The following is a 22803-nucleotide window of genomic DNA, read 5'->3' as shown; positions in this document are numbered from 1 at the left end:
CAAATATTTGATCCTAAATATCATTGTTTCCTCCCCCTCATCCTGTGTCCTCTGCTCTAGCGACTGAGACTACTCCCATGTTGTTGATCTCTACTACTAATTTGCCTGCTACTAACTTGGCTCCCACTCGCGCCCCCTTACCTGGTAAGCCAAGCTGTGACGTGCTCCTCTGTCTCTCTGTCAGTCTGGATGCCTGGGTGGTCAATGGCAATCTGTATGTGACTGATTCACTGGGTTCCTATGTCTCTGGGTGTTATCGATACGGATCAAGGGATCTTCGGCACGTTGCTACTTGTGGCCAGGTTGGGTAGATAGACACGTATCCTGTGTGTCACTAGGAGGAACGTCTGGCAGAATGTCAGTCTGTATGGCCATTGGTTCATCTTCTTAATTGTCTTGCGTGTAGGTGTGTGCGAAAGAGTGTTTCTGAAGCAGTGCTTTAGGTGTTGTTTTGGTCAAGGCTCACTACCACCAGCTAACACTGACCCATTGTGAGAAGGTCTTTTTAGTGACCATCGTATGATGTAGTGACTAGTGAGCTAGATGGCTATTGTATGTGTTGAGAGGGAAATGTAGTAGCACTCCCAGAATTTTTTACACAAATTTGAGACACTTCATTGAAAGGAAGGAAGCCATCTTGTCTTCGCTACCAAGATAGCTCTGTTCTTCCACACTCTTCTACAGGATTCCGGGGAACTGAGAGAACCAGACGTACATGTTTCTGTACTTGTACCTGTCCAAATGTTGAGTTCTCTACAAACACTGCTTTCAACCCTATTCTGTTCAGTTGTTTTCTATTCTTTCTGTCCTCTCAGTTTGCTCCTGTAGTTGTCTCTTTCTCAAAGCCTTGTAATCAAATACTAACAATAATGATCAGGATACACCAGGCTGCAAATGTCCAGATGACAAGACTAGGACTTAGCTGTCGCTGTTGTGTATTTGGTTACTGAAGCTGTTCAAATGAAAATGTTTGCTGTTGTCATAACGTGACCTCCTTTGAACCCCTCACCCCCTCTTTCCATGGTTCCGACGGCAACAGAGAAGGAGAGAACAGTGTTTTTGCGGCCGTGGCTACGCCTCCCTCCTCGGCCCACCTCAACCGTTACTCCTTCCCCCCCCTCCACCACTACCACCACCACCACCACCCTGGTTTCCTGGCCTGCTTCCCTGGACCAGCTCCCCTCCACCCTTCACTCAAACCCCCCTCCTTCCCCAGTCCATCGCGGCCCCCGCAGTGCTAAGATATCCCTGGGGCCTCCTGCCCCTCTTCCGGCCCGTTCCACCCCTCGCCCCAGGCCCCCTCGCCCGGTCCTCGCTGGCCCCCGCAGCTCGAAGACCTCCCTGGGGTTCATCTCCACTCCTCTGGTGTGGCCAAGCAGGAAGAGACCCATAGAGAGTCTGCAGGCCACCAGAGCCCCACCCCGGCCCCTCCTCCACCTCACCAAGCCCCCGGCCTACCACATGCCCGGACACGCACCCACCGCCGCCCGGCCCAGACCAGCCGCACGGCCGTACACCTATACCCCCACACACACCTCCACCAGACCCGCGGTGAGTGCTTCCCCACCGACGATTTCGTCGGCTTCCCGGAGACCGGGCGCCGCGTCCGAGGTCTCGAGCGGTCCTCAGAGGCCAATCCCATGGCAACCGATGGACGAGCAGGATGCGGACGAGTTTCCCCCGGTGGCGCCCGCAGGCGCGGCCGGGGGATCGCTTAGCAACCGTAAAAACAAGCCCGTGGCGCCCCAGTGGGCGCTACTGGGCACGAGCGGTGACAACGCGACGGGGAACTGGAGCGAGGCTGTGGAGGAGTACGGGTCCGGATCGGAAACGGATTTCCTCTACGAACGGGTCGACCTGTCCGAGGTAGACCCATTCGGTCTCTACGAGTTTGACTCTGCATATTCATTGGAGGACCCGCTGGCGACCCCTCCCACACCTCCAAGCCCCATCCCCACGCTGCCTAGCGGTGGCACGGAAAGCCCTTTCGTTGGACCTGATGGAGACGGGGCAGCTCGAAACAACCCATCAGAGATGATTCTGCTTCGGGATGCGGTTGCAGAGGCTGGGCGACAGGAGGTGACGACACAAGGGTTAGAGAGACAGACACATCATAACTCAGCACTGATCCCTGAGGCTCAGGAGTGGACAGATGTTCAAAGCGAGCGCACCCCGCCAAGCATCTCCAGTAGACCGACACTAGAGATGAGCGCTTCATTAAATATGCCCCCGCAGGCCTCCTCTCTCTCGCCATCCCTCACCTGGGAGAGCTTTACTCCCGCACCGTTTACGATAACCGAGAAGGGACAGATGGCCACGGACGGAACCTCGACAGACCACGTCAACACACTCACGGACGACACGCCCACCCCCACACACAGACACACACTCGCCATCACTCACACTCAGCTTCAGCTATTTCACCGAGCCCCCCCACCTACCATATCCATACAGCCCTTATCTTTGCAACAACCTCTCGATGGCACATCCCAAATCCACCCCCCCCCTTTCTCCGACTCCGGCGCCACTCTGCCCGCTCCCCTCCCGGGTTCCTTCCCCACCCAGCCCCTCTCCCCCTCCCAGGTCCTGATATCAGAGCTTGTCGAGGCGAGTCAAAGCGTCAGGAATTCCAGTCACGTTGTGTCTTCAACCACCGAGCTGCTTTCTGTCACCAGCTACAGTGGTTCTTCACAGCTTCCGGCACATTCCCCCCTCTCCTCTGCCTCCCCCCTCTCCCCCGAGCCTGTCTTTCTTCTCCAGTCATTTAAAGAGGTTCAAAGTGATTCGGTGTTGTCGGCGACCGCTGTCCCCCCTCCCTCGTTGCTGACACTCTTCCACAACCCCCCCACAGAATCTCCGACACCTGTCCTTACAGTCACACAACTCAATGAAGGCACACACATCAATGCAGACACACAACTCAATGGAGACACACAACTCAATGAAAACCCAGACATCAATGAAAACACACAACTCATTGAAGGCACACACGTCAACGAAGACACACAACTCGATGAAGACACACAACTCAGTGAACACACAGACATCGCCTCAACCCAACACCTCAATCCGAGTCTTGAGACTCGACCTGATATACGTCATCTCGCCCCTTCTCAGGAGACAGAGACGGTTTTCCCGAACGTCGATCTGGTCTCACCTACTCCAAGTCTGGGAGCGTTTGACCCAGGGAGCCAGAGAGAGTTGGTAACCCAAAGCTCTGCTTCTGCCACAGCCTCTGTTCCAGTTCAAGGGCCCCAGTATGGATCGACGCAACCAGAGGCTGTGCAAACCCACTCCCGGGGACATCCATCACTGGATTACTCTCCCCTGTGGGAGCAGGCAGGTGGGTCACGCACCCGTTATCTATCCATCGTCGATGCATCGGACCAGCTGCAGCCCTCCCTCCCACCCCCCTCCACCTCTCCATCCTCGCCAGCTCCTAGACCCGACCAAACGATCCAGGAGCAGACGGACGGACGGCGCCCGTTCGTTCCAGCCTCCCTCGGCTCTGCCTCGTGGCCTCCGGTCGCCATGGCGACCGCGCGGCGCGTAACAGATGGGACGGAGGGGCTCTCGGCGAGACGGGAAGTGGACGCGAGGCCGTCGAGCACCACTCCCCCCCTCTCGTCTGTGTCTGAGGGTGTTCTCTCTGGCCTGCTGACGCTAAGAGTGACATCTGGAGGCTGGGGCTCTCACTCCAGACACACTCACAGCCACGGCCCACACACACACCCCGAGACAGAACACACACAGGCTGACCGGCGACACACACACGCCGGGCTGGAACACCCGAGCGCTGGGACAGAAGACGCACACCCCGGGAGCTTTCACACAAACACCGCGAGTGCCCTCGATGGCACCGTTGACACTAACGAGGACGGACGACTTGTGTACTCGGTGCCCGCTCTCTCCCTCGCAGTGCCAATCTCTGTGCCAACTTCGATGCCAAGCTTGCGCAGCAGCATGCCGTCACAACACAGCTCGCGTGCGGCTTCCGCCCATCGCTCGGACCGGGGACACACACTCGCCGGACCCACCGCTTCTGGGACTCACACGGACACACGCGCCCCTCTCACACGCACACACGCTCCTCTCACACACACGCGCGCTCCTCTCACACACACACACGCTCCTCTCACACACACGCGCGCTCCGCAGACACACACGCCCAGCCCTCGGCGCGAGACAATGCCTCCAGTGTGGCATCCCATGGGGACTCGTGGCACAGGCCAGATCGCGCCCAGCGAGCCGCCTCCCCTCGCCCCACCTGCCCCCCCGACCACCGACCCCGCCCCTTCACAGCCGACCGGGGTGACATCATTGGCTGAGTCGCCCGACGGGGCGGAGCATAAGCCTGGCGCCTCCCCACCCACTCGGCCCTCCACTGCATTCCTCTCATCCTCCGCAGCCCTGGTTGGCCAGGCTGAGGACACGCGACCTCTAGGCGTGGATTCTGATTGGCCAATCTGGTTTGAGGGATCCAGAGAGAGCCCATTGGCAGAGGGCATGTCTTCTGAGATCCAGCCCACCACTGGCCTGAATGTGCAGCCTAGTTCAGGACAGAGGAGACCCCCGCGACCTGCCCAGAACCGGTCCACCAACACTGTCCCTGGGTCAGCCAACATCCAGCCCCATGCAACACTTCATATCCAGCCTTCAAGTGCAGCAGTGGTCCAGCCCCCTGCTCCAATTGAAATTCAGCCTTCCAGTGTAACCTTCATGCCAGCTCATCTGATCAGCCCCACTGCCCCTCTCTCCCTGGGCATCTTCACGCTGCTCGATCCGTCCACGGTCACGACTGCTACTCTGGGTGATGACCTGAGGCACGCACAACCTACCTCAGCCTCACACACACACACCACTGCTGCTGCAGAACCACAGCTCAGGCCTGGCCTGGAACTCCACCCTGCCACCCCCGCCATCAGACCGACCCCGCATCTCCACCCTGTTACTCCCACCATCAGACCGACTCCACAACTCCAGCCTGTCACCCCCTCCCCCAGCCCTGCTGCGGAACTCCACCCAGCCTCTTCCTCCCCAAACCCGCCCGGACATCCCCACCCTGCCAGTCCCTCCCCCAACCCGGTCCCGGAACTCCACCCTGCCACCTCCTCCCCCAACTTGCCCACACACCCCTACTCTACCAGCCCCTCCCCCGGCCTGGCCCCAGACCCAGCCGTCCTGTCCCCACACCTTCCGACGCCCCCCACACACTTGCCAGAGGCTGGCTCCGGAACAGCGAGGCCCCCCGCAGAGAAGAACCCCACTGGAGACACCCAGGAGCCTGCAGACCCGTCCCCCACCCCTGGCACCTCCACCACCCCCACCCCAACGCCCTGGTCCAGCCGCAATGCGAGCCTCGGAGACAGCCACAGGACTGACCCCGCCCCCCCTGCTGACAGAGACGCTCACTCCTCCCCCACACCACTGCCACAGCAGTATTTTGTCCCCTTTGAGACCCCCCCCACTCGAACCACTAAGTCTAAAGGGCTTGGTGCTCACCAGGGTTCAAAGCCCTCCATCACCACCCCCCGGATGGCAGCGGGCATCAACAGACCCGCCCCTTGCCAATGTAAAGCTCGCTTTCATATTTCATGTCTGTGTGGACTGTGGACCGGGAACAGTATGTTTATTAACCACCTAGACGTAGATGTAGACAGAACGGATGAATAGTTGTAGTTCCACTAGTGATTAGTCTCTCCTGTGGCTGGATGATTTCTGGGCTTTGAATCCTGGGAGATGTAGTTTTTTTCCGGGCCCGGATCGAAACGAGGCGGAAAGAGTTGGACGCGGAGGTAGCCGTGGAGATTGGTGATTGTGATTTGGGATGTGGTTGTTGGTAGCACACTAACATGGATCGTAGTTGCACCAATCACAGAGGGCTAGTCTGGCCTCGGCCTTGCTGATTGGTTGGGCACAGCCTCGTCTGTCTGTCTTTTCTCATTTCTGTCCTGTTTCCTGGGAGACTTCTGACACTGGTGTCATCCGACAGCCCACATCCCAAGCTGTCCCTCCATCTTATCAGGTTCCTGCTTCGCAAACAAATTTCCTCAAATCTACAGAGCTTGTTTTCTGTAGTTCTCTTTGAGAACTCAGGAAAAATCCTGTGAAGATGTTGTGGCTTTGTTCTGAAGTCTCCCAGGAGTGGACTTGATCTAGTCTAGATTGGTCTGGAATATGCCATAGTTGAGATCAAACTAACACAGTAGTTTGGGGAGCACCTAGTGGTAACTGTGATGCATAGCAGCAGAGCGTCACCGTACGCAAACATTCTCAGGCCAGGAAACCCAAAACTGTCAGTAACTACCTGTCCTGCTGGAAACACATTTAAGGAACCACTGGATACAGAAACAGGATTGACATTGCGTCTTTTAAATCCCTGTCCTATAGACGTAAATACATTCATATTTTGGTTCCAGATTGCATACACATAACAGCATTGACAATATCTCAGGCGATGGCCCATATGACTCCAAAACAGTCTAACAATCTGAACACACACTAACACACCAGTAACCTGCTCTGCTGCACAGAATACTCTTATGTGATAGAAATCAGTTTGAAATGATCAAATATCAATGGTGGTGTGTCTCTCTCTCTCTCACTCCTCCACAGAGGGCCTGTTCTACAGAATGTCCTTCATGGTCAGCGACAGCGAGGCCTCACGGACCGAGTTGGAGATCGAGAAGACCGTGTCGCAGTGGGTCAGTCTTCTCCTTCTGCTCCTTCTGTCCGCTCACAGCCACGACCGACCGGCCAGCACACTGACCAGACTGGTGATGTTTTTTTTTTCTCTCTCACCCTTTCTCCTCAGCTGAACCAGACCTTCCAGAACTGGACCCACGCTGTCTATGTGGACTATGTTAGGTGAGCGGGAAGGGAGGAGCGCATCATGGGGATTTGTGTTGTTTGTGTGCCTCTCCAGTCTCTGAGCTGTGGGATCCCTGACTGTGTCTTCTTGTCTTCTCTCCTCCCCTTCTCCTCTCTTTTCCTCTCCTCTAGTGTCTATCCTTCAGGGGAGGAGAGAAGCGTTCAGAGGTAAACCTTCCATCGCCGTGCACGACAATCACGTCACGTTCACAGGGTCAAGTCGATCCTGCCCCCTGCAAGTCCAAGAAAACGACAAGAAAGATATTCATCGTTTGTTCCCCCCCTCCTCTCTGTTAGTTATTCCTGCAACGCTTTGCTGGTGTACATCACCAGGTCTGGTTCCCTCCTCACCCCGGGGGAGGCTGCCATCTCTGCACAGCTGCAGGCCAGCGCCCCCAGCATGGGCGCCGGCCTGGTGGTCTCCACCGTCGCAGTACAGTCTGTCGGTAGGCGGTCTTACACACACACACACAGACTCACACACACAGACTCACACAAACAGAAACACACACACACACACAGACTCACACACACAGACTCACACAAACAGAAACACACACACACTCAGACAAACAGAAACACTCACATGCACAAACACCGTTGTAAGAACACACACACACAACGCAAGTGTATCCGTCGTCTAAGAGGTACCCCTTCCACTTCAGATAACTGTCTTGTGGAGACCCCCCTCCACTATCTCTGGCCAGAGAGCAGACCCACCGTGACTCAGTATGTCCCCTGCTTCCCCAACAAAGACCAGAACGCCTCTAGAACCTGGTGAGTCACACGCACGAATCGAGACCGTATCTGCTTTTACCTGACTGAGATCATTCAATGATGTCATTTCAATGTGTTTTCTATCTGACTGCAATGGATGAATACATCTTCAAAGCGAATTACCTGACTGAGATAGAGTACATGCCCAGACACCCAGAGACGAGCAGATACTCACAGATGCCATACACCCACAAGCAGCTCCGAGTTTTCACTACAGACACAAGAGACAGTGTTTGTTCTCCTCAGAAAATAAGCTGAATTCCTGCTTCCCTCTCACTCAGCTCTGTGACTCATCAGTCTGCCTGATTGCAGTCGCAATGCCCCGTCACAGTGACATATTTCTGTGTGTCCTCAGTGTGATCAGCCCACAGAATTACACAGCTTACTGGGATGCCCCAGATCTCAGGAACTGCACCGACATCGATACCATTGAGGTGTCAGCAGGTAAGGCTAAAGGCTATTGCACAGTCCGAAATTCGTATCCGAAATGTTTGCGCGTAAAAAAATAAATACGTTATGTCAATCGCGCTTACACACTGCCTCAGAAACTTTCGTACGTCAAATAAAAGTTCGGATCGGGTTTGATTTTCTGCGCTTTCGCATCCATAGCCAGCATTTTTTATAGTTTTTTGGGAAATTTAGAGCCACCGAATGTTGAGGCTGACGAGAGCGAAAAAATGCACGCGGAAATTTTGCACTCATTGTGCAAGGGCCTTAACAGCCCCCAACCTACCTACCTACCACACACACACTTAAAAGTCTTCTTTGACTAAAATTGTCTTTCTTCTTCAAACATTTCTAATTCAAAGACAACGTTGACGTAAAAGTCGCTAAAACACTTAAGGCACTTTCTGTCTCTTAAAGTCCCTTTAGTCAAATAAAGAGAAAACACGTTTCATAATCTGTCTCTGTCTCTCTCTCCGTCAGAGAATGCTGCGGAGGTGGCCGTTCAGCTTGCCGACATCACCAACAACGAGCTGTCCAATGACGAGGTGTCTAAGGTGGTCACCAAGGTGAAGGAGCTGGTGGGCGTGGCAAAGATCAATGCCACCTTGGCCACCACCGTGGTCACCATCATCTCCAACGTCATGACCAGCTCCGACACCGCTCTGGCCGCTGCCTCCGAGAGGTAGGACACGGCTCTGCTTCTTTCTTTCCCTTTCTCTCTTTCCCCCTTCTCCCCCTTTGTCTTCTTCACTGTTTTTTTTCCTCTCTTGCCCTCCCTCCTCCTTTCCTCTCTTCTCCTCTCCTCTCTCCTCTTCTCTCCTCCTCTCCTCTCCTTCCTTTCTTCAGCTCCTCAACGCCTACCTCCTTGTTCCTCCTCCTCTTTGGTTATAGTAGCCCTCCCTCTCTGCCTTAGGACTCTGAAGACAGTGGATGAGCTAATGCAGAAGATAGAGTTTGAGGGCGCTTCGGTGACGATCACGTCGAGAAACCTGGCCTTGGGCATCTCAGCCCTCAACGCCAGCCAGTTCAATGGGACGTCCTTCAGTGCCTTCATAACCCCGAACACCACTGACCCACAGGTACAATGCACCCATACACCGACACAGCTATCCATGCTAGAATTCCTTTCCTCAGTTGCGCCATCCATCCATGTGTGGACGATTGCTGTTCTGGATGTAGTAGATCAGCCTTTCTCACCCCTGGTCCTCAGCCCTGCATGTTTTAGATCTTTACCTCTTCCAACACACCTGATAAAAAAAGGATCTTACCAGGCTTCTGCTGAGCTGGATAACCCATTCATTTGAATCAGGTGTATGGGAGCAGGGAATCATCTGGAACTTGCAGGGCAGGGGGTCCCAGAAGACCAGGGTTGAGAAAGGCTGTAGTAGATGATTGCTGTAGATCATTATTCTCTCTACCACGATTTATGGATTTTTGGTAGAGCCACCTCATCTGGTGGGGGACAGAGATGTGGTTGCCCTTATGAGCCAAAGTGGAATTCTCCACTGATGTGGCTCCCATGTTCCACTGTGAGCCCCGAATATGACTCATCTGACACTTCTGCAAGTTTTCCCTTTTTCCTGGCGGGCTAGGGTGGAAAGGAAGGCAGCAGTTGAGGAGAGGAGGAAAGGTATAAGTGGAGTAGAGGATAGGGGGCAAATAGAGGAGAGGAGGTGAAGAGGCTAGCTGAAGATAAAGGAAAGAAGAGGGCTTGATTAGTAGGAAGGAAAAGCAGAATAGAGCGGAGGAGGATAGCTGGTGCGGGGTTATCAACGGTGGTTAGCTGAAGATGAATTAGAGGAGAGAAGGTGAACTGGATTACTAGGAGAGGAAAGGAGAAGAGGAGGCAAGCTGTAGCTGGAAGAGGTGACTCAGAGAACGTTTTTTCTCAAGGACATGCTGTATATTGGTACAAGCCTCCCTCAGTCTCTCGTTATTTTCTCAACCGTCAACACATCCAAGCACATGCAGGTGACCTCAGGACCTGCCTGTGACCACAGACTCTTGACCCGAGTCCACACATTCACAGTTGAGTAAGAGACGGCAAACTGACAAACCTCGTGACCGTCATGGAACAAATTAAGGCGTGCTCATTTCTCCCGAATATTCCTCAAGGTAAAACAACCTTTTCTCATCTCTCTGTCTGACACACGTGAGTCGTTCTCGTGTGCCTCTCTCTCACCATGCCCCCTGGAACGGAACAGGGATGTGCCAACATTGTGCCAACCTGGCTTTAATCACAGCTAATGACAGATCCTTTCTCATGGACATAATGTGTCATGGCAACAGGGGGTCCTCTGCGGGGCAAGGCCCCCCTGGAGGGCTGCTCGGTGGGGGCTGTGTGTCCTCCAGATGGCATGGTTCAGTACCAGGGGACCACAGGGGACTACTGGGCATGTGACAGGGCCATCAGAAGTACTTGATACAAGAGTCGATAGTGGTTTATAATGTCAAGCCAGTATATTCGGATCATCTTCAAGGGATAACTGAAAATTTAAGTTGGGGAAGTTAGAACAATTTCTGATATTAAAGCAGTCGGAGAAAAACACACAGGGCGCACCAATTTCCGGCATAAGAATGTTTTTTTTTCCAGCTGTGCTGAGCTAAGGCTGTATTAACAGTCCAGGTTGACCAGAGTGGGTTGACTTAGACAACTGCAAGCCATAGAGAATCACACCTCGCTTTAAACTTTAATAACGGGACAATTATTACGTATTTTCTCTTCAATGTGTAAACATGATCTTCTTGTCATTTTTTACGAAACCCAAGCCAGAATCATATTGCTCCTGAAGAACTATGGAGAAGAGTGTGGCTTCAAGTCCCCCAGCCCCCCTTTGACTCTCTTCTCATTTCTCTCTCTGTCCAGATTGACTTTGAGTCCGAGCAACTCAACCCTTTAGCTCAGGTCATCCTCCCTGCCACCCTGCTTAACAACCTGACCCCGACGGATTCAGACATCTCCAGAATCAACTTCATGTTCTTCAGCAAGATTGGCCTGTTCCAGGTGGGTTGAAGTTTAGGTTGTTCCTTCTCAAGCCTTCTCAACATTTCTTCAAACTTAACCCATTCTCAATGCACGGCTTCATGATGTGGGTTATTCAGCAAGGATTCTCAAACCATACCCGATCTGGAGCTACCAATTGTTTTTTTTGCCAATTAGTATGACTGCTCCACCATGGCATGTTAAGAAAGCCTATCATTCCAAGCTGGAACAAGTGTGTTTTCAAACTCGCCATTTTGTTTTCCCTCCTCAGAACGAGCGGGATAGTCTGTCTCTCAACAGCTACGTGGTCGCCAGCAGTGTGGGCAACTGCACTATTCGAAATCTGAAGGACCCTGTGAAGATTGAGATTGTCCACCTCAACTACCAGGTAATGCACTGGCCTGGTCTATCACCTGAACAGCCAGGTTCTGTGCTGGCCTGGTCTATCATCTGAACAGCCTTGTACTCAACTGGCCTGAGGCCTGTTCCATAAAGCGAGTTTACCGAATACTCAACGTACTTCGAACTCAGTTACTATGGCAATTTATGCTTCGAAACTAGCCTGGTCCGGGGCAGGCTAACTGTCAGGCTTAGCCCGTGTTGTTGTTTAACCAGACGTTCCTGTAACACTGACCCAACTGGAAAACTATGATTCACCACGGACATTCTCATTTTGTCATTCTCCCTCAGTTCAATATGTAGGCTACAACATGCTAGAAAAACAACTTTCAATACATATTGATTTCAAATGTTTAGGCATCAGGCATATAGGCCTATATCTAAATCTAGATTATCCCAGTATAATGATCATAGCTGGATAATTGTTAACAGTAGCCTACAATTGCAAACAAATCTAAATTCATACATCTATCCTTCATTTTCCTGACACGAAAACCATGTGTTGTGTGTGTGTGTGCCTTTCAGCATTCCCCAAATCCTGTTTGCATGTTTTGGGATTTCAACATGAAAGGTGAGTTTGATCTTTTCAAGCCTCGTTGTCTACATATTTTACGATGAAACAGCCAACGTAGTTTCATGGTTTTGCTTGTACTATCACATGTGAGATGCTCCTGTGTGTTCCCACTAGATGGCACCGGGGCCTGGAACAGTGAGGGGTGCCGCGTCGGCCCTGACTCCAATGGCAACAAGACCGTCTGCCTCTGTGACCACCTCACACACTTTGGTATCCTCATGGTAAGACCTACTCCTACTGCATGGAAACATCAGACCTCCAAACATCTTTTTCGTGGACTAAACACAAACGTATGTGGGTGTGTGTAGGATATCTCTGGAGCAGCTGCCCTGATAGACGAGAAGAACACCAAGATTCTGACCTTCATCACCTACATTGGCTGTGGCATCTCCGCCATCTTCTCTGCGGCCACGCTGCTCACGTATATCGCCTTCGAGTGAGTTTTCTGCCCCATGACTAGTAGAAACCAACAGATCTCCATAATGACTAGTAGAAACCAATAGATCTCCATAATGGCAAGTAGAAAACCAATAGATCCCCTAATGACTAGTAGAAACAGATAAAGACCAGTAGAAACCAATAGACGTCCATAATGACCAGTAGAAAACCAATAGAACTCCTCAATGACTAGTAGAAACAGATGATGAACTGTAGAAACAGGTAGATCTCCATAATGACCAGTAGAAACCAATAGATCTCCATAATGACCAGTATAAACAGAAACACATCATTAATGACCAATAAAAACAGACAATGACCAGTATAAACAAATAGATCTCCATAATGACCCGTAGAAATAGATACATCTCCATTATGACCAGTAGAAACAGATATATCTCTATAATGAACACTAAAAACAGGTAGATACTGATAATGACCTGAAAATCCCAATAGATCTTGCTAATGAACAGTTGAAACAGAAAGATCTGTTTCAACGGTGCTTCAAACCTACTTTTCCAACCATCCTACTTACTTACGTTCAGCCCATCGACAACAAAATGGATGAACTTAAAGCTTGTGTCAAATTCCAACGGGACATCAGGAACTGCTGTGTATTGGCGTTCGTCGAGATTTGGCTGTCTCCGCAGATCTCCGACACGGCGGTTACACTGTCGGGATTTACCATATACCGCCAGGACAGGACAGCTGATTCAGGCAAGTGCAGGGGCGGAGGTTTCTGTGTTATGGTTAACCCTCTTTGGGCTACAGATGTAGCGGTACTAGCATCTCACTGCTCCCCGGTCCTTGAGCGGCTAACTGTAAAAATCAGACCCTTCTATCTGCCTCGGGAATTCACTGCGGTGGTCATGAGTGCAGTCTACATCCCCCCCCCCCCCCCCCCCCAGGCAGACAAGCTGCTGTGGATGAACTGTATGGGATTATCAATGGTCTGGAAAATGTGCACCCAGAGGCAGCCTTCATTGTTGTTGGTGATTTCAACAGAGCCAACATGAAGAAAGTCCTGCCCAAGTACTATCAGCACATTGAATTCTTCACACGTGGAGACCAGATCCTTGACCATTGTTATAGAGCATTCAAAGGCAGCTGACGTCGTCCCCAAGAAGGCTGTCCGGTCTTTCCCCAATCAGAAGCCCTGGGTTGGTGCTGCGGTCCGGGCCAAGCTAAGAGCCCGCACTGTCTCCTTTAACTCTGGGGACCCTGATCAGTACAAGAAGGCCAGATGCGACCTTCTGAAGGCCATCAAAGCAGCGAAATGGGCTTACAGGACCATGGCCAGCTACCATGGCTCTCACCAGGCGCATGTGGAGTGGACTTAAAGCCATTACAGACTACAAAGGGAGACGCTACAGTGAGACCCAGTCCTCTGTCCTACTGCCAGACGAGCTGAACTCCTTCTACACTCGCTTTGAGAGGGACAGTGACCCCCCCTGCAGTGGAGCTAGCTGAAGGCCAAGCCAGTGGTGTGCCTACACTAACTGTAGCTGAGGTGAGGCTGTGCTCCAAAAAGATCAACCCTCGCAAGGCACCTGGTCCAGATGGCATATCAGGTAGGGCCCTCAGGGGCTGCGCTGGCCAGCTACCAGGGGTCTTTAGTGACATCTTCGAAAACGTCTGTACTCCCCACCTGCTTCAAGAAGACCCACAAAGTCCGTGCCCAAGAACACCAAGGTCACCTGCATGAACGACTATCGCCCGATAGCACTGACCTCCGTCATCATGAAGTGCTTCGAGCGGCTAGTCAAATCATTCATCTGCCCCTCGGTGCCTCCCACCCTGGACCCTATGCAGTTTACAGTTACATTTATTCATTTAGCAGACGCTTTTATCCAAAGCGACGTCCAAGAGAGAGCTTTACAATAGTGCATAGGTCATTGATCATAACAACGAGATAGCCCCAAACATTGCGGGTAGCCAAAACATGAAACATACATTGTGAAAAAACAAATAAGTCCCAAAGGGAAGAACCATAAGAGCATGTAGTTTAACAAGTTACAATAAAACAACATGAACTTCAAAAAGTGCAGGAGTGTACCTGTAGAAAAGCAATCAACAATAAAATATTTCACAGCGAGTACAATAATGTTAAATCAGTTACAACTAACTAACAAGAGCAACAAGTCTCTCAATAAGAGTCATTGTGATCCTGGAGGAAACTAGCATCAGGTCCAGCAAATCATTCCTAAGTACCATTGTACTCCTGGAACAAGTGCGTCTTAAGCCTTTTCTTGAAGGTGAGGAGACAGTCAGTGTCTCTGATGGAGGTGGGGAGTTGATTCCACTATTGGGGACCAGACAGGAGAAGTGCTTGTGTTGGGACCGGGTGCTCTTGAGCGGTGGGACCTCCAGACGGTTGTCAGAAGAAGACCGTAGGTGGCGGGTGGGGGTGTAAGGCTGGAGGAGAGACTTGATTTAGTCGGGTGCAGTCCCGTTCACCGCTTGGAAGGTCACTACTAGGGTCTTGAATCTGATATGGGCCATTATGGGTAGCCAGTGAAGGGAGATGAGGAGCGGGGTAACATGAGAGCGTCTGGGTAGGTTGAAGACCAGGCGGTTGCTGCGTTTTGAATCCTCTGAAGAGGGCGGGTTGCGCATGCTGGGAGACCGGCGAGCAGCGAGTTGCAGTAGTCCACCTTTGAGAGGACAATTGCTTGGACTAGTAGCTGGGTGGAATGCTCAGACAGGTATCTCCTGTCCGATTCCGGATGTTGTAGAGGGTGAATCTACATGACCGGGAGACTGCAGCAATGTGGGCTGTGAGAGAGAGGTCGTCTCTCCCACCTGGACAAAGGGGATACGTATGTGAGGATGCTGTTCATTGACTACAGCTCAGCTTTCAACACCATCATCCCCTCCAGACTAGTCTCCAAGCTTGTGGACCTGGGACTAAGCACCTCCCTCTGCAAGTGGATCTTTCACTTCCTGACGGGGAGGCCACAGGTGGTGAGAATCGGTAGTCCCACCTCATCCACACTGATCACCAACACTGGCACCCCCCAGGGCTGTGTGCTCAGCCCTCTCCTGTTGTCCTTGTTCACTCACGACTGTGCGGCAACGCACCTCTCCAACCTCCTTGTTAAGTTTGCTGACAACACAGCCATCGTGGGCCTCATCTCTGACAGTGACGAGTCAGCCTACAGAGAGGCGGTTGACACCCTGACATCATGGTGTCAGGATAATAACCTCTCTCTCAATGTCAGCAAGACCAAGGAGATGATTGTGGACTATAGGAGGCGGCAGGAGGAGTAGCATGCACCCTTATACATCAACAGATCCAAAGGGAAAAAAGGTCAGCTGCTTCAGGTTCCTTGGGGTGAACATCAGCAATGATCTCACCTAGTCTGCTCACACGGACAAGGTTGTCAAAGCGGCCCGGAAATGCCTCTTCTTCTTGAGGAGACTGAAGTAGTTTGGCCTGGACTCAGTCATCCTCACTAACCTTTACAGATGCACTATAGAGAGCATACTGACTGGTTGCGTCACAGTGTGGTATGGGAGCTGCACAGACAGGGACCGCAAGGCGGCTGAGTTCATCATCGGCAGGAAGCTCCAAGCCCTACAGGACACCTACCACACATGATGCCTCAAGAAAGCTGGCAAGATTCTAAGAGACTGTTACCACCCATCATTCAGTCTTTTTACCCTGTTGGCTTCTGGCAGGCGATACCGTTGCATTTGTTCTCGCACATGCAGACTGGACAACAGTTTCTTTCAAAGGGCCATCAGACTTCTGAATGGACAATGATATGGACACTGATACACTTCTCACTAGTCACATTACACACTGTCACTTTCAGCTACTGGTTGCACTATCAGCAATATTGCACTATTGTACTTCACTTGTCTTAGGTTAGCATAGGTTTATAAGGTTAGTATAGGTTATTATGTGTATTATGTGTATTTAGAGGTTTAGTATACTGTATTGCATATGGTATACTATTGTATATTAGGAGGTTTACTATATTTTTGCTTATCATAGATGTAATCTATGTTCTGTGTACTTATATGTTATGTTATGCCAGGTTGCTTTGCGTTGTCTCGTCCTAAGAATTTCAGTGCCCAGTCTGACCCTTTGTTGTTCTGTGCATCTGACAATAAAAGATTCGAACTTGAGATCTTCTTAACAACCAGCAGAAACACTATAACAGAACTTCTGGAGCTGCAACCGAACCCAGCGTTCACTCAGCTTTTCACCTCTTCCTTTCCTCAACAGGAAGTTACGTCGCGACTACCCCTCCAAGATCCTGATGAACCTTAGCACGTCCCTCCTCTTCCTCAACATGCTGTTCCTATTGGACGGCTGGCTGGCCTCCTTGAACATGCATGGGCTGTGCGTGGCCGTGGCAGTCTTCCTACACTACTTCCTGTTGAGCTCGTTCACCTGGATGGGTCTGGAGTCCATCCACATGTACATTGCTCTGGTGAAGGTGTTCAACACCTACATACGCAGATACATCCTCAAGTTCTGCATCGTAGGATGGGGTAAGGGGCCTACCTTATTGGCCAATGGAAGAGGTGTAAAAGGTCAGGTTCAGGAAGTAGCAAGTCCTACCACGAGTTGGGCCTACTTGTGCACTAAACCGGCTAATTCAAATAATTGCTCTGCTAATTAGCACAGGTCTTTAGAGCAGGTTGGTGGCATCAACAGACGCATGTAGAACCAAGAACTGGTTCGTTAATCCTAACCATTGATTTCTCCTAACCCTTGCTTAATTTCTTGGTTTGCCAAATCAGTAACAGAGATTAGAAGTAGGTTCCCTCCTGTAGTACCAGTAGTTGACCAGTAGGGGTCTCCGCTGTGTGTGATACAGGTCTGCCTGCAGCCATAGTGGCCATGGTGGTGGCGGTGGACAGGACGTCCTACGGGAAGCAGGAGTACGGGCGCGGAGACACCGGACAGGGATCCTCAGAGTTGTGAGTAGTTTACGATGAGTCATCTATCATCTGTCCTTGTATTGTTTTTCTGTTTTGTCCTGTTGTTCTATTGGTGATGGAATAGCCTGCGTGGAGAATACCAAATGAAATTCCTAGTATTGTATACATGGCGAACTAAAGTTGAATTGAATTGAATCTGTTCAAGGTTTGCAGTCCTGTCATGGATTTACAGAAGGCTACTGATCCTCTCTTTTCTGTCTCCGTGCCAACAATCTAATCTAAAAACAGTTTACTGATCCTCTCCTCTCTGTCTCTACGAACGATCTGATCTAGAAACAATATAATGACCCTCTCCTGTCTGTCCCTGCCAGTATAGTGATAAAGTTCCACCCTCTGTGTCCATGCCAGCTGTTGGATCCAGAGCCCCGTGGTGTTCTACGTGACGTGCGTGGGCTACTTCTCGCTGGTTTTCCTGATGAACGTGGCCATGTTCATCGTGGTCATGATTCAGATCTGCGGCCGCAACGGCAAGCGCAGCAACCGGACGCTGCGGGAGGAGGTGCTGCGGAACCTGCGGAGTGTGGTCAGTCTCACCTTCCTGCTGGGCATGACCTGGGGCTTCGCCTTCTTCGCCTGGGGGCCCGTCAATCTGGCCTTCATGTACCTGTTCACCATCTTCAACTCCCTGCAAGGTAACGCACGAGCGCACGCACACCGTGTCTTTTTTGAGCCCAAGGCTCAAACCTTGGGCTGTCCTCGAAGGCGTCGCCGTCTTTTTCCACTAGAGGTCAGCGTGGGGCAGTGTCAGACCAAGATCAGGAAAGAACTCAACCTCGCCTTCTCTTCATCCCTTACTTCTCGCTCCTCTCTATGCCTCTCTCTCTCTCTTTCGCTCTCGCTCTGTTTTCAGGTCTGTTCATCTTCGTGTTCCACTGTGCGCTGAAGGAGAATGTACAGAAGCAGTGGAGGAGATACTTATGCTGCGGACGCTTCAGACTGGCAGACAACTCAGGTGACAGACAGACAGACAGAGAGGCATGCAGGCTCGTCAAGTGACAGATGGACGATGGATGGACTGACAGACAAATACGGGCCAACAGGTTAACAAAACTGCCGAGCAACAGTCAAGCAAAAGTAACTCTTCTTTTTGTACGTGCGTGTTTGGGTTCCCCTCTTTTGCAGACTGGAGTAAGACAGCCACGAACAACACTAAGAAGGTGAGCTCAGACAACCTGGGCAAATCTCTGTCCTCCAGCTCTTTTGGATCCAGCACTGCCAACTGGACCTCCAAGGCCAAAGCTACACTCAACCCCTTCACGAAACGCAACAGCAACACAGGTACACAAAAAACACACTCACACACACACACACACACTACCTGGTGTCAGAAGGTGAAGTGTGCTGTCATATCGACCTATCTGATATGCTGTATGTGTATTTATGTTTGTGGTGTGTAGAGAGTTCCAACCAATAGCAGGAGGAGAGGCCAGTGGAGGTAAACTGCATCAGAGCCAATCAGAATGCATCACTGCGTGTGATATGTGTTATAATTGGCCCGCCACCCCTGTGAGGTCACACAAGTCTGGATTCAACCTAACTTCCCGTGAACATATCCATATCCATGTCAAACTAACTTGACTTGGCAAATAATTTGGACTATAATGGAAATAATCGTGAAATAACTGAGTGGAAATTAACATGTTAAGGACGACCCTGGCATGCTTGGTGGTGGGTTACAAACACCATGTTCTCACAGTAAGATTGAATCCAGTTTTATGTGACATTTTACGGCAAAACATTCTGCTCTGCCTCGGTCTCTCATTTTAACAATGTTCATAACAGATTTCCTTGACTATTAGAGAGAGTCCCAGTGTAAATAGAACACTGAAACACGGATACGAGTTTGGTCATTGACAGAGCTGGCCAAATGAGAGAGCTTGGTAGAGCAGCCAGTTTGCCTGGTGTGGACATTGACACTGCTCCTACCACACTAATCTTGCTGGCACCAGAAGAGTTCATTGCCTTTACTACTGCTTTAGCATCACTCTGGTAGCCTGGCACAGGCGCATACACACACGATTGAAATTCACAGCTTGCAATTCTCCACTATTGTCTAGTCAGTGTGCGTGTCTGTGTTTTGTGTGTGTGTGTGTGCTTGTTCCTGGCCCACATCATTCAATAGAGACAGCCCCATAAAGCATATCGAGTTGCACAAGCAGAGGATGGTGTGTGGAATGTGTTCCACGTTTGGAATCGGAGAGGTTAAGCCTGACCATAGACCTGCCTACACGTGAAGAATCAAAGCTTTGATCAGAGTCTTGTATGTGAACTCTGAGATACCTCCACCATGATGGATGGCACACCATCACTGGGCTCCTTGTTCTATCAATACCTCAGACGTGCGATGGTCAGGCATAACTCCCGCCCTTTTTAGATTAGGTCACGCCGTTACGAGGAGGGATTGCATATAGGCAGGTATAACCTTTAGCTCTTGCTTCCAGACGTGGAGGTGAGTTATTCAGTGATGACCTCCATTGATGTCTGTCTTACCAGTGCACTCTTGGACCTTGGGGTGGTTTATAGGGATGATACCTTTTGGTATAATTTGTTAGGAACCTCTTTAGGGCTAATGGGGACCCATGGAGAAAGGAGAAAGGAGTCAGTCTTTGGTTAGACATGGGTTCAAATCTCTGCTTGATATCTGTAAAAGGACTGTGAGTCACTGGTCTGCTTCAGGAAAGACACACAGTATCTTGCTGAGTATAGAATGTTCTCTCAAGGAGACAAGCGAGGAGCAGTGTGCCATAGCTATCTATCTGCCCGGCACGGTCTATCACCTGGCTACAAGCTCAACATCCAGGGTATCAGTTGAGCATACAAAGTTCTGAGTACTGCATACCGTCTGAGGGTGTGTGAACATGAGTGTGTGCATAGGAATAAGTTCCCAGCAGAATGTGCAGATGCATGCAAACACCCGCTGAGACAATATTGCCTTTTCGATTTTAAACAGTAACATTGGTCCAAACAACATATTTGCTGACCAAAGAAAAATGTAAACCAAAAGGGGTAGGCATCGGTGCGACGACACACTTTGTACAAACTTAACATGGTTACTGTTTAAAATGGATACCACACATTAAAGATATTACTTGTGTGTACACGAATTGGTAACACTTTAGAATAATGGTCCATTGTTAACAAGTAGCTATGCAGGAAGTAATAGGTAGTTCTACATTAACACCGAATTTAATACTATTAACTAATATGGAACCAAGATTAACTAAGCAGTAAGTAATAGCTAATTTACAACAAAGGTAGTTCCTTGGTAGGTATTTAGTTATTACTAAATAAATGTATCCTCTTGAGAACTACTTGTGAACTATGACCAATTAAGAAAGAATAACCAATTAATTACTAATCACAAAAGTAACATGTCTAAAAAGTGAACAATTTGGTTGTTTTACTCATAACATGGTCAGAACTTTTCAGAAGCTTGTGCCTCAAATGGGTTCTTTGTGGAAACCAGTTTATGAATATTATATTCCCCCAAATACGTTAACTACAGGTTGAGATTTTACCTACTCTTACGAAAGGATGGACAAATGTTCTCTGTTTATTTCAAACTTAAACATGGCATAATACAAATAATGATAATTTGTAAAAACAAATAATAATTAGGAAGTGATGCTGACACTCTCATGTTTGTATTAGTTTACTATTATGAGCTCTTGAGTGTCAGTTCAATGTCTCAGACTCCAAAGACCTACCTTTATGTTACAGTAGCCGCCTGAGGAGGACTTCTCTTTAGGATATTAATATTAACATTGATGTTCTCTTTTCAAAAACAATTTGCATCCTGCATTTATGTTGCGATAAGCGCAAAACCAAATCTTCCAGATTACAATGTTTGTTAGAATATCACTAGTGCCTCACAGAAATGTATGCCTGTACCATATTTGTCAAATATAAAATTAGACTTATTATAGGCCTATTGCTTGTGAAAACCAGTATAACTCTTCGCTAATTACTCAAGCGTTACCTTGTCATCCTGCAGGAACTACCTGTGATGTGGACCATTATTTTAAAGTGAAAAACATGTTAACTTCTCACTAATTATTCAAGCGTTACCTTGTTATCCTGCAAGAACTACTTGTGATGTGGACCATTATTTTAAAGTGACAAACATGTTAACTCCTCACTAATTACTCAAGCGTTACCTTGTAATCCTGCAGTAACTACTTGTGATGTGGACCATTATTTTAAAGTGACAAACATGTTAACTCTTCACTAATTACTCAAGAGTTACCATATCATCCCGCAGTAACTGTAATCTGGACCATTATTTCAAAGTGAAAAACATGTTAACACCTCATTAACATGTCACCTCACAAGATATATAACATAAAACAACTGCAGTGATTGGATAACATTTCTTTTAATTATATCCACTGGAAGATTTTCATGAAGTCGTAAAAGAAAATCCTACATAATGCAAAAATGCACATGGGCATGCAAGAATAAAGCATTTTGTAAAATATGTCTGAATTAAACATTCTTTACTTTTATTCATTTGCAAAATGATGAAACCTAGCATTTAAACAAAATTTCGGTATTTTGGAATGAAACATTCAACACCCTCAACAAAATGTGATGATAAACTGAGTCAAACATAATGGCTAAATAAGTAATAAGTAAGTACATGGCTAACCCTAACCCAAATCAACGTATAGGCCTATCCACTACAACAGCAACGCTCCCAAAGGAATAAAAATGATTAAGGAAGAAAGAACAAATGGCAGGACTGTAAAATAACTTGCTAGATAACCCAATTCAGAGAACAGGAACATGGCCCAAAACGCTAGCTACAGTTGTTGCTAGCTGTAAAGCCAGACTATAGCTGTCGGCTAGCTTGTAAAAAGTCCCTCATACAAACTGTATAGAATTGCAATCGAAATTTGCACTAATTCTACAATTCCAAATTTGCACTAATTCTACAATTCGAAATTCTAGTGAAATTCACCTAGTCGTTGTTGTTGTATGTTAGCCAAATACTGGATATTTACAATCCATAAAAATGTGCCACTGCCAAATGATTTCGCGCTCCAAACTCACTCGTTGACGTTGCACCAGTATAGGTTTCGGGGAAAACATGACATGGATTCAGGACAAATAGGTTTTGGTAAGCCAAGTCGACTGGATTTGGAAAACGGACCGGCCGTGATTTGATATTTTCTGAGCTGCAGAAAGACCTAATAGCAGACACATCGAAATTGCCCGCATAATCATACAGTATGATCAAATATTGGGGAGGACGTGTCCCATAATCATACAGTATGATCAAATATTGGGGGGACCTGTCCCATAATCATACAGGGACGTGTTATAACGTTAATATTCATAAACTGGTTTCCACAAAGAA

The 22803-nt window shown here is 49.3% G+C and overlaps 1 protein-coding gene across 7 annotated transcripts in view; it reads left to right on the top strand.

Moving 5' to 3' along the window:
* adgrg6 (adhesion G protein-coupled receptor G6) overlaps positions 1 to 22803 on the top strand; it is a 48317-nt gene that overhangs the window by 24449 nt on the left and 1065 nt on the right. For 3 of the 7 annotated variants that reach the window (XM_047021438.1, XM_047021440.1, XM_047021439.1), the window contains 18 exons: positions 6616 to 6704; positions 6815 to 6867; positions 7003 to 7038; positions 7168 to 7316; positions 7536 to 7647; positions 8003 to 8091; positions 8575 to 8776; positions 9008 to 9173; positions 10961 to 11098; positions 11349 to 11465; positions 12002 to 12047; positions 12165 to 12271; positions 12359 to 12486; positions 16723 to 16991; positions 17321 to 17423; positions 17793 to 18076; positions 18295 to 18396; positions 18567 to 18722. In XM_047021438.1, the coding sequence (XP_046877394.1) occupies positions 6616 to 6704; positions 6815 to 6867; positions 7003 to 7038; positions 7168 to 7316; positions 7536 to 7647; positions 8003 to 8091; positions 8575 to 8776; positions 9008 to 9173; positions 10961 to 11098; positions 11349 to 11465; positions 12002 to 12047; positions 12165 to 12271; positions 12359 to 12486; positions 16723 to 16991; positions 17321 to 17423; positions 17793 to 18076; positions 18295 to 18396; positions 18567 to 18722 (2346 nt within the window). Of the gene's footprint in view, positions 1 to 60; positions 145 to 6615; positions 6705 to 6814; positions 6868 to 7002; positions 7039 to 7167; positions 7317 to 7535; positions 7648 to 8002; positions 8092 to 8574; positions 8777 to 9007; positions 9174 to 10960; positions 11099 to 11348; positions 11466 to 12001; positions 12048 to 12164; positions 12272 to 12358; positions 12487 to 16722; positions 16992 to 17320; positions 17424 to 17792; positions 18077 to 18294; positions 18397 to 18566; positions 18723 to 18841; positions 18880 to 22803 lie in introns of all 7 variants that reach the window. The other 4 variants (XM_047021437.1, XM_047021436.1, XM_047021435.1 and 1 more) reach the window with 2 other exon arrangements.

The sequence above is a fragment of the Hypomesus transpacificus genome, chromosome 6 (genome assembly GCF_021917145.1).
Source record: "Hypomesus transpacificus isolate Combined female chromosome 6, fHypTra1, whole genome shotgun sequence".
Lineage (NCBI taxonomy): Eukaryota > Metazoa > Chordata > Actinopteri > Osmeriformes > Osmeridae > Hypomesus > Hypomesus transpacificus.
Note: the sequence above shows the minus strand (reverse complement) of the source record. Positions and strands in the feature narration are given on the sequence as shown.